The sequence below is a fragment of the Trematomus bernacchii genome, unplaced genomic scaffold (assembly GCF_902827165.1).
Source record: "Trematomus bernacchii unplaced genomic scaffold, fTreBer1.1, whole genome shotgun sequence".
Lineage (NCBI taxonomy): Eukaryota > Metazoa > Chordata > Actinopteri > Perciformes > Nototheniidae > Trematomus > Trematomus bernacchii.
The window spans coordinates 1,316,897-1,328,899 of NW_022987654.1; the positions used below are offsets into that span (position 1 = coordinate 1,316,897).

Consider the following 12,003-nt stretch of genomic DNA (forward strand, 5'->3'; position numbering starts at 1 on the left):
TTCTGATTTGCAGTCCACTAAGTTAGTGATCATCTCTGACAATGACCTCATATGAATTCATGTTTGATTTACTCCCTTTCACTGAGTCCACTCCCACGGGGCGAGTTTTCATTCACTCAATGTGACTATGCAGAAAGAAGATGAGAGGTGTGTTAAATAATAGGAATTACCTGGTTGACATTTGCTTATATAACCTGTAACTCCAAAATAAAGAAAATACCCTGAGGAAAAGAAACACTTGCGTAAACTTGTCCATCAAAGAACCCCGGTGCATGAGCTTATAATCAGTTTCAACGGTAAAATAAACCACCAGTTTCCCAGTAGATACTTCAAACATAGCCTGACATTGGGATCTTGACTCATTTGAGATCCTGGGTCCCGTCCAGCCACCCCCTCTAGCAGGACGGCAGGGTGCACTTCATTATTGGAATTGACGCCTCCGACCGCATGGAGACCAAGTTGTGCGTCTTGCGCGCAACTCGATGTCATGGAGCGGAACCTGGAATAATTCAGAGCAGCAGAGACTACCTCTACCTCTGTCGGACTCGGGATGTAAAACAAACCTAAGTCAGGCTGTCTCAGTCGGTGCCCACAAACTCTCACAGGGAACTCCCTCGCCGTGTTGTTTCTCCGCTGAGTGCACTCTGGCAGCAGCATCCGTGAACATGGCTCTGCCTTCCTCTAAAGCTCTCTACATCGGGATGGAGGTGGTGATCGCCTTGTCGTCTGTCATCGGTAACGTGATGGTGGTCTGGGCTGTGCGTATTAACCGGTCTCTGAGAGACACCACGTTCTGTTTCATCGTCTCCCTGGCCTTGGCTGACATTGCGGTCGGGGCTCTTGTCATCCCCCTCGCCATAACCATCAGCATCGGACTCCGGACGCACTTCTACAGTTGCCTGCTGGTCGCCTGCACAGTGCTCGTCCTCACTCAAAGTTCAATACTAGCGCTCCTGGCCATCGCCATCGACCGGTATCTGAGAGTCAAAATACCCATGAGGTAGGCCTAAAGGTGAATTCTTCTCGATTCTTCTAGTTTACAATATATTGTCTGATTTACAGAAGCCTTTGTGTCTGGTTCGCTGCTCGGACCAAGGGCACCCAGCAGAGTGGCCATCCAAGGTTTCCATTCCAGCTGCAGCCAGAAATAGACTGTAATATGTTGCCTAGTGTAAAGGTGTGTCTGATGATTTTAATTATTGTACAGTTACCTTATTACAGGGGTACATTGACCTGTTTGTCGTCTCTCAAATGACAGTGTGTCAGTGGCATGAATGGTGTTCAAGGCAGAGTTTTTATCACAAGTTCAATTTATTTAAAAATGTATTCATTAATCATTTTATTTGTGTGTATAAGTGTATATACCCAACACAAAACTGTATCCCAGATAAAAGCTGTAGACTGGAACCAAAGATATATCAAACTAATCTTATATTAACTGTCCTCTTCCCCAAATATAATTAAGTAACACAGATAGTTTGAAAATTAAATGTCTCTCGAAGAATAAAACACGCTTTGTGGTTAGAATATTTTTTTCTAGTTTTCCAGTAATTTAATAAATACCCGGGATGGCAGTTAGACTGATAGATGGATGAAATCGGATTATCTTGTCGCACAAAAAGAACACTGATTTTATTTACTTATTATTTTACATTTTAAATATATATCAAGATTGGAACAACATTATTATCCTCAGGATCCAAAGCTAATCCAGGCCCATTTGATATGTTTAAAGCTGACATATTTCAAATATATGGGGGAACAGCGGTTTTCCAGCCTGAGCTAAATATGTACAAGCACCATGTGGAGGTCATCAATGTTAGATTTATGTAGTCCTTATGATCTTTTTTGGTTTGTTAATCACTAACTTGATGGTAAACTGACATCTCCGTTTCAGGGTAACTTCGACATTTCGAAATTGTGAGTCAGGGCTCATCATACTGTTATCATCAGTTCTGTTTCCTTGCCCATAATTTTACTGAAAACTCAAGTTTCCACTTCAAGTTGGCTAATTGGGGAATGAATCTAGCAGAGGATGCATGATTGGTCAATCGGCTAATGGTGGCTGGTTGAAGGATTGCGTAATTTTTCAAGCTGGCAACCAACACACACATAGAAACATGCACCCACGCTGCTGAACTATCACTCAGAGGACATTTACACAGGTTGCAGCAAAACTAAACAGGGATTATTGTGTATAGTGTATGATCTCAATATTATTGGCTTGATTGTTTTCATTATCAGTTCCCTGCAGGGTTTCTCAGCACTTCACATGACACATTGGATGTAGTGACAGAAGGAGGTAATGGATAGATATATCTCACAGTTTATCAATTCAAAACTGGACATTTGTTTTAGATGTGTATCATGTAAAAAATATATTGTAACACTTATACATATTGTCCTCAACCTCAGGATTGCAAAGTGTGCTTCCCAACAAAGCAATCACTTTTTATAGAGTCACTTAATCTGAGAAAATGTATTTCCATTCACTGCTGGTTCATTTTGGCCATATACTCGCATCTGGTCATGATCAGATTTTAGAGTGTATAGTATGTACTGTCTCATGCTGAATTATATTGTGTCAGAAATGTAGTCCCCCTCCCCTAACCTCCCCTGGGACTCTACTGGCACACAGTTTAACAGCCACTGATTGCTTTTTATAGCGGAGGTGGTATGGAAGCACACTCTCTTGATAAGAGTGGTGTGCCTGACATTTTAAAATGTCCCTAGCATTGCTAGTGTCCTTAGCTGGAGGATTTGATTTAGCAGGTGGTAGACGTGGATGAAAATCTCACAGGAAGGTATAGATAAATGGAGGACAGCCGTGTGCAGTAAGTGATTATTTTTTATGGCAGACAGACAGCTGATCTGTAGGCAGACAAGCTTTACAGGCAGCGACAGAGAGTTATATACAAACAAAATAAAAACCTGTCGTCACATATGGGAATACCTATCCCTGACTCTCTTTACAAATCATTTTGAGTATTCATTCACACGTCCTGTGTTGTGTCTGACTCACCCTGGCTGAGCTCCTGAGTGAGTGTGCTTTATGTGACAGAGAGTGAAAGGCGAGGGCAACTGAGAGACAGTAAATGAGGGGGAAAATATGACAGTTTGGCTCTGGCACATTTTTCAGTGGGTTTCTTTGTTAGCATTAGTGAAGTTAGGCAGGAAGCAGGCTTGATAGGAAGAGAAATGTGCCTCGTGCAAAAGAGTGAGAGCAACAGAATTGAGTCATGCCTTCTGATTGAGTAAGCTCTGACTCTTAGAAATAAGGGTTCAATTACAAAAATGAGGAACGTGATCTACCAAAATAATGTCCGTTCAACAATGACTGATTCACAGACCTGTCCAATAGCAGACCTTTGTGTGGGAGAGACAGGATGAGGGTCATCCTATTACGATGACAAAGAACTGCAGGTGGTTGCGTTAACGCCAATAACTCCCACAGTTTTTTGAACAAAAGAGATGCGTTGCTTGTGTCAACTTGACTTTGTCAATTAGTGATTTCCTGAGAAAGAAGATCAAACTTAAACTATGTTGCATGCTTGCCAGACATAATGAATGACTTGGAATGAAAAAGAAAAAATGTAACTGGAATACTACAATATATGTCAGTCCAACAAATCCACAAACTACAGTGTTGAGGAACCACTTCATCCACTCACCCTGTGTGACCTTAAATTCTTGAAGAAAACATTGTTTTTCCTCACTGCCTCCACAATGAACATTATTTTTAAAACATGGATTAATCTTATGTTCACTATTTCCAAAACACATGCAACTCATATTGTAATTTTTACTTGTCAGGACTTGCAAGGCAGTGTTGGACTGTTTATGGGTTTGTGTTTCAAATGCTAAGTTTGAGCAAATATCGATATGTTTGGGAAGTCAACATTCAGATGGATTAATACGATTTGGGTTATATTGCAATAATTATTTGAGAGTTGTAAATGAATGGTTTAGTATTGTTTTGTTGTTAAACGCATCCCACACTTACCCACAATTATAAAGAGTTTTCTGATCCTTTATAAGTTGTGGAGATATGAGAGGAAAACAAATTCTCCCCAAGAATTTAAAGTAATATGGGTGAGCAATTAATAGACACTGTTTTGTTGTGGTTAAAGAGATGCAACTTTTGAAGGAATGTTGATGTCTTTATGGTATCTTGTTTTCTTATTCTCTAAGAATCAACCATTGCCTAACTGGTTTAGAAACATCTCCACCAAGGACTGCAGTTGAAAGTTAGCCACTTGACTTACATTGACACAGTTAATGAATATGTACTGAAGGTTAAATGAAAAATAAATAACAGAATTTTCCTTAACAAATGAAACTTTAAGACCCTTTTCCGCTTCTTTTTTAGCAAGAGTGGATTCATTTAAAGTTAGAGTTCACTTAAAGGGTTTGAACAACAGCCTCAAGTTCGTATCACTAGCACTATAAGCTTCACAAAATGAATTGTTGTAAATAATTTGTAGTAATTAATATGTTTTATTGGATTGAATTAAAAACAAGATCTTCTCCCTTGTCGCCATAGCTACAAGCGGGTGGTGACTCCTCGTCGAGCTGGCACGGCCGTGTTACTGTGTTGGCTGGTGTCCATCATAGTGGGCCTCACGCCCATGTTGGGTTGGAATAACCTGCAGTTTCTCCGTGACAATGGCTCCCTGCTCACTGATGACCTCCTGGTGACCTGTGAGTTTGAGACGGTCATCAGCATGGACTACATGGTCTACTTCAACTTCTTTGGCTGGGTGCTGCCGCCTTTGCTCCTCATGCTCGCTATCTACATCGAGATTTTTTACATGATCCACAAGCATCTCAACAAGAAGGTGAGGTAGTCCTCTTCATTTTTTCTTGTGTCTTCAGATTAAAGGTCACCTATTATGCAAAATCCACTCATGTCTATTGTACATAAACATGTGTCCCCTCTGTGTAAAGAGATTCTAAAAGTTTCAGGAAAAAAGATTCTCTCTCTTTTTGTCCTGATCCATTTATATAAAAACCTGTCTGAAAATGAGCTGATCAGATTTTGGCCACTTTATGATGTCATAACGATTTTTGGGGTTGTGTAACCATTAGCCAATAACCAACCAAGGTAACCCCCCCCACCTTATCACCTGAATCTCCTCCTAGAGCACCATTGTGTTATTTTTAACCAAATATCTCTCAGAGGGGCGTGGGGAGTGGCTCCTTATTTTCATCTAAAGTAAAAGACAGAGAATCAGAAACAGGGCTGAAACAGAAACAAAAACAAAAAATATACAACTCTTAGCGGTGGATCACTCGGCTCGTGCGTCGATGAAGAACGCAGCTAGATCTGTTTGGTATTTCGAGGCCAAACACTTCAGAGACATGTTTTGTATATATCTGAGACCTATAATAAAGTAATGAAAAACAGTATAATAGGGGACCTTAAAATAGTATTTAAACAGACTTACTGTGAACTGGATAATGTAAAGTTAAACGTATTCGCTGATGATATTCTTCTTTATCTCTCTGTAGGTGACAGCGAGCCACACAGACCCTAGCCGCTACTTTGGGAAGGAGCTGAAGCTAGCCAAGTCGCTCGCACTCGTTCTGTTCCTCTTTGCAGTCAGCTGGCTCCCTCTTCACATCCTCAACTGCATCACCCTCTTTTGCCCTGCCTGTGATAAGCCCATGTTCCTAATTTACATCGCCATCATCTTAACCCATGGCAACTCTGCGGTCAACCCAATCGTGTACGCTTTCCGCATCAAGAAATTCCGCACAGCGTTCAAGAAAATCTGGACACAGTATATGCTTTGTCAGGATCCAGTGGGTCGGCTTCCTCAAAGAGGGAGCCAGAGAGGACGTGAGAGGAGGCTGAGGCAGAATGACGATGATGATGATGATGTGTGACCCTTGGCAACTCATTGGATTGCTGTGTAACCGTTAGGTTTCACTCCACTGGTTCACACATGGAAAATACTTTACTTTCATGCTCGAGGGAGTACTGGTCAAAATGGCCTGAATGGTATCGCAGGATGTCAGAGGGATGAAAGAGTTGAGGAAACTCCATCATGGACTGACTGATTACCTCCATCCAACAAACTCTGAGAGGGCAGGACGTGTAATCACAGTGGATACAACATAAACATCCTATATCAGACTTTAAATTAAATAAGGCTGATTGTTTATTTCTCCACTGGCTGACAACATGAGGTGATGTTGAATGAGATAAGGGGCTTCAACACCAACCTGTTGAACTTGAATCAGTAAGTCTATATCTGTAGCACATGCGGTACAAAAGTAGTGTATACTTTATTGTATTTTTGACCTTAAAGGTGGGATAGGTAAGTTTGAGAAACCGGCTCGAGATACACTTTTTGTTATATTCCATGGAATGCTCTTAACATCCCGATAGCAATGAATATCTTAAGTGCTTTGACAAAAAATCCATAGAAAATGTCATCTGTGGAAGTCGTAGTACTGTAAAAAGCACGACCAATCATTTTAGCCGGCCCGGCTAAAATAACTGGATGGCCTACCTGCCTGTCAGCCTTCCATCTGTGCACAAACTTATCTCGTGCCCTCATTGGTCATGTGCGCGTTCGTGTGTGTTGGAGGAGGGGCTCTGTAAGGAAGTGGCAGATTTTTTTCGGCTGTATATTTTCAAATTCTAGCGCACTCGAGCTGGTTTCTCCAAAATTACCTACCCCACCTTTAATTAAAACTCATTAATGTGAATCATTTCAAATAGTTAAGCATTGTATTGTGTGATATATTCAGACATTTAGATATGTGGCCTTAAGGACAGAAAATGTAATACAGAGGAACTAAGGTATTCAGGAATCTGGTAAACCACTGGTGGGCAAGTAGGAAGTTTGCACAACAAGCGTCTTGGTTTGGGATGGACCAGGGCACAAGATTTACTGTATGCTGGCTGCAAAGATGACCAAAAATATAAATTTGACCTACTTGGAATTACAACCCACGAACCTCTGTGTGATGAAGTTGGTTTGGTTTGGCTATGCTATTGTTGGTTGCAAAATAACTCATTATCCTCATGACCCTTACAGAAGTTTGGTGTAAACCAGCCCATGTGAAGTATACCTTTTTTTTGACGTACTAGGGACATTTGATTGAAACAATTAGCTGACTAATACCAGCTAATAGCGGTAGTTTAAAATAGCATCCATGCCAGAAGAAAACTTACTTGATGCTTCGCTTTAAATAATATTCGAAATGGACAATGGTGAAAAAGAATGGTCCCACATATTAGTAACTATGTAGCTGCAGGACGGTGAATCCAAGGATTGTTGGAGCTCCTCCATCCTCTAAGCTTAATTTGATGTTGGTGATATTCATTTAAACCCTAAAATGTTCCTCTACTGTACATGTAGGCCCCTTCCACTACAAGCAGGTGCTACTTTTTTTTTTACCTTTCTCCCCAATTATTTGTAACCAAGTTGGTATGCCAATACAGCATCATAAGCTGACCAGTCTTACCCTTTAATATGAATGAGATTTGATTTTAAGATGTTGAGACAGAACTGCTGTTACACAATAAGTACTGTATGTAACTAATAAATATATAAATGTTAATAGGATATACTGTATATAATTATATCACTTAACCAACAGCTTAATTTACAGTTTATCTCTGACACGTCCTTTTACAGCTGTTGAAGGAGAAGGCATACAAAACCCAAGCATATCATTAAACTTTTAGACAAATGGAGACAGGAGAGTAATCAAGAAACGTAACAGCATATGGTGAGCCCTGATTTAAATTCATAATGAGGTACGTGCATTACTGTACTAGGTGGAAGGATTAAAATCCACTCCCTTACAGAAATAGCATCCAACTTTCTCTCCGTGCTCGTCTGTATCAAGGCTATAACCATCAGTGGTGGGAGGCCATTTTTTGTTCGTGAACATTGATCTTCTGTCACTCGGCAGATACAGCTGCACATGTGTGAATCAGTGAGAAGGTTATGAGGGTGTGCGGGTAAGGTGGGACAGGGTGAAAGGATCACTCTGTTTACAAGGGAACCAGAAGGCAAGAGTGCAGCTGAGGAACTCATCAAGAGTTTACGTCTCTGCGGAGGTCAACAACTAGGTCAATGTGATGCTTTCCAATCAGATAAACAGGCCTGTTAATATGAACCTGTTAAGACCTGTCGTTCTGAGTTGTCACTGTGTGTAACAACATATACCGTACACACACACACACACACACACACACACACACACACACACACACACACACACACACACACACACACACACGCACACATTGTTTTTGACATATAAGTATACTCACTGTATTACTAATGCTGCTCTTGTAAACTTAATTTTCTTACATTATGTATTATGCTTTTAAAGCCACTTTGTGTGAACGTTGATATTATACAAGATATGTACAAGATAAGATATTAAAGCATCTTTCAAATGATTTGTCTTTTAACAAAAATCCAGAAGGAAAATGTGTTTCTTTGAGCCCATTCATTAAACTATGGTTGGAGGATGGGGTTATACATGTCCAACACATTGTCTTTTTTGATGCAACCGCTTTTAGTATTTTAATACTACACACGTATAGTGGCTTTACATTTTGATCTGTTAACTTTGACTGGACTAATGTGATAAATTAAACATGATTTGTGCAATATTCTCTGATGTACATTAACAATGTCAAAAGGAAGTGTATAATTCATGTAGTCAGACACTGTTATTCAGAAACAGTTGCTAGAGATTCAGATAGTTCTAACAATCTGATTAAGTGGGTCCAGAGATGGGTTAACAACACTCTTATTTTGGCTGATAGTGAACATGTTGTCAATACAGTTTATGTTAACTGCTGTGCTGCGGGAAAAAACTCATACTGTATAAACTAAAGTAACTTACATCATGGGCGCTGACTCATAATTTGATGACAGGTGTTGTCAAGTAGTTCTGAAATTCTACAGAAGTCATTTAACATGTCAACCAAGTTTTGTGTATATTGCTCAATATCACACATTACTCATTTGCCTTAGGGGCTTTAAAGACTGTGCAGCATACGACACCCAGGGCTGCCCCTGGCCAACTTGAGGCCCTACGCATTCTGCGTGATCTGTGTGTAGGGAGGCGCGGCCCCGACGACACCTTCTGTCCCCAGACCCTTGCAGCGCACAAGGAAAAAAAAAACACAGTTTACGAACAACACAAGATCATAACTCAATTTTCAAAAAAACAGAACTTCTCTTTCACTTTTGCTCACTCTATCTGCCAAATCAACACATTCATAGACATGTCAAAGCAAGTGTACTGTAAGCATCCTGAAGTGAAGATTTTGACACTGCATGATACAAACAACATTTATTAAATCCTTTTATATTTAATCTTTTAAGACCTAGGAGATCTTAGATGTATTTTATAAAACTTACCTGCAGGAACATTTTGAATAATAATACTTTTTTTCGATAGCAATCATTTAGACTGCCGCATGTGTCAAGGCCTATTCATCTTACCCAGGAATTGCTGAATGTGTGTAGTTGATTTGCTATGTATAAATATACTTCAGAAATCAAAATCAGAAATCCTTTATTAGTCCCACAGTACTTATTCTAAATGAGGGATCTGGGTTGTGGTTCTTTTAAATGTAAATATCCGCCCTTTAAGAGTGAATAGATTGCAGCTCTTTCTGTGGGGAAACATTATTTCCTTCCTTTACCCTGTAAAGTTCTTAGCTGTGGATCTGCCTCCCAGCTGCTTCATATCTTCCGCCAAACAGCAGAGATGTTGGACCACTTGACTTTGGGAGTGGTCGTGAATATCCGCTACAGCAATGCAATCTCTGTACATAAATCAAATATATACACACGAAGCCAATGGACTTGAAATGAAATGTTCTGGGAAGAAGGCATTGGGATTGTGTTGTGTCAAGACTGTCAGCAAGAATTTCTCACATATTTACAATCAACCTTGACTTTTAACCATTTAACAGAGGTGAATACCCACAGCCTTAACATGCCAGTGTGCACTGCAGCGACAGAAAAGCCAGCTGTGTGATCACAACTCAGAATTTTCTTTATGTTTTCTTAGTTTAACAAGCAAACAATCTGCAAAAGAAGAAAAACCGTATTTAACAATAGACCCAGGCTTGTTGTTTATGTGTTGGCTTTAACAATCACAAACCCTTCTTTGAACATTGCTATTTAATGTAATGGCTGGCTTAAATACTTGGATGTCATCTTAAACACTGACATCCAAGGATTGAAAATGGTCAGTACTGCCCTCTGCTGCTTAGTCGTGAAACTAAATATGTGGTGGAGACATTTTATCTAATGTTAACAAAAGGATATCTATATACAAAATAGTTCATGTCTGTATACCAGGTTAAGAACAAATGAATTATCTCAAAACACTCCCTTATCTAATCTTATTTGTGTAACTATAATGAAGACATGTGTTGTAAGTCTTGTTCGTGTTATTTAACCTGCCGTTTATATGACATCATATTTTCTACTGCCATAGTTTTTTCCTGTGATAATGGGAGGAAAAAATGTGGTTTATTGATATAAAACACATGTGATTGTAAGAGTAAGATAAAGTAGTAATGTCATCAAAGTACAGGACAATTATTACATTTCACTTTAAAAAACAAAAAAGGCCAAAGGCTTCATTTCAAATAATTTCCCCTTTTATTATTGAAACAATTACAAAAAACAGGTTTTAAAGATGCTGTGCATAAAAACAAAGCAGTCTACAAAAACATTGAATTAAAACGTTTTTGTGGCCATCACTTTTCAAGTGTGTGCTTGGAATGACCAAACCAACATATTTTAACTTGGAGCTAAGATATCAAAGTTTCTAAATATACCAAACTGTTCCTACTTAATAGAAACAAGTATGTATATTCCATTTTAAATGTTTAACTCAATGTAAGCATTGCATGCATTGTCTAAAACGTGTTCGGTGTAAGTAAAGTACAACAATGTGCTTAAGACATTCAGCAAAATAAAAAAGAATAAAAGGAATATAAAGACTCAAAAGCTTAAACATTGGAATACTTCTATAATTCTGTGGAAAAATAAGCAACATAAATCAACACATTCAAGTATCTTTGAAAGTGCACCCATGATGGTACGCCCTGATTGGGTGCACCTATGGAGGACAAATTGTGAACAGGATGAGTTTAAAAGCTTTTTTTTGGCACACACAAGAAGGCAAGAAAAAAAGAGACATTAGCAAAATAAATAATTAAATGTTAAATCGATTAAATGTATAGAAACTTGCAGAAACCCCATTGAATGCATGTGCATAAAATAAATATGCAAAATGAGCCTACGCCATTGAACGCGCAGTGAATAGAAAATGCTAAACTAGTGAAAGCACTGGCTCGGTCCAGAATAAATCCAGCAGCTACATGTTATGATATCAAGTGTCTTCTGATTCAAATTAAACGTATTAATAAGAATTATGTAATTTATTTAAATGATTGTTTGTTTGCTTTATAATAAATTACTTGGAATTTCAAGTGATTCATGTTATTTCTTCACCAATGAACCAATGTCAGTAGGAAGTGAAACTAAGTCTAACGACAGCTGGCATCCCTTTTATCAACTCCCGTAAAAAACTCCCGTAAAAAACACATGATTGCATTAACCTGGGGCGTGGATTCCCGTAGCACATGATGTTAAAGTCAGATTATCTTAAACAGAAACTGAAATTCTAAGGAAGGGATTTAGAAGGTTTTCAGGTGTTGGTCTGTGTGATTGAAAAAACCCTGAAGACAGATTGCAGACTGATATAATGCCTCCACAAGGTCATCTGGTGAATAGTGTTGTTCAGGTTGGCATACTCCATCACAGGGAGGCTGGTTCGGCATGATTCAGTCTCAAACGCTCACTCGGCCCTGAAACAAACAAAACAAACACAAAATTACAGTTTGCTAAATAATCCAGTCTCTCAGAACAAAATTGACATGGGACTTAAAACAGAATGACAATGTACCGATTGCAGCTCCTTTAACTGCATTGTTTTTAA

The 12,003-nt window shown here is 39.1% G+C and overlaps 1 protein-coding gene across 1 annotated transcript; it reads left to right on the plus strand.

Moving 5' to 3' along the window:
• The first annotated feature begins 224 nt into the window (after positions 1-224).
• Positions 225-6,362, plus strand: LOC117486446 (adenosine receptor A1-like). Its single transcript, XM_034134880.1, has 3 exons — positions 225-1,000; positions 4,544-4,838; positions 5,512-6,362. The coding sequence occupies exons 1-3, from the start codon at positions 483-485 to the stop codon at positions 5,887-5,889; spliced, it is 1,191 nt and encodes a 396-aa protein (XP_033990771.1). The 5' UTR covers positions 225-482; the 3' UTR covers positions 5,890-6,362.
• Positions 6,363-12,003: the final 5,641 nt, after the last annotated feature.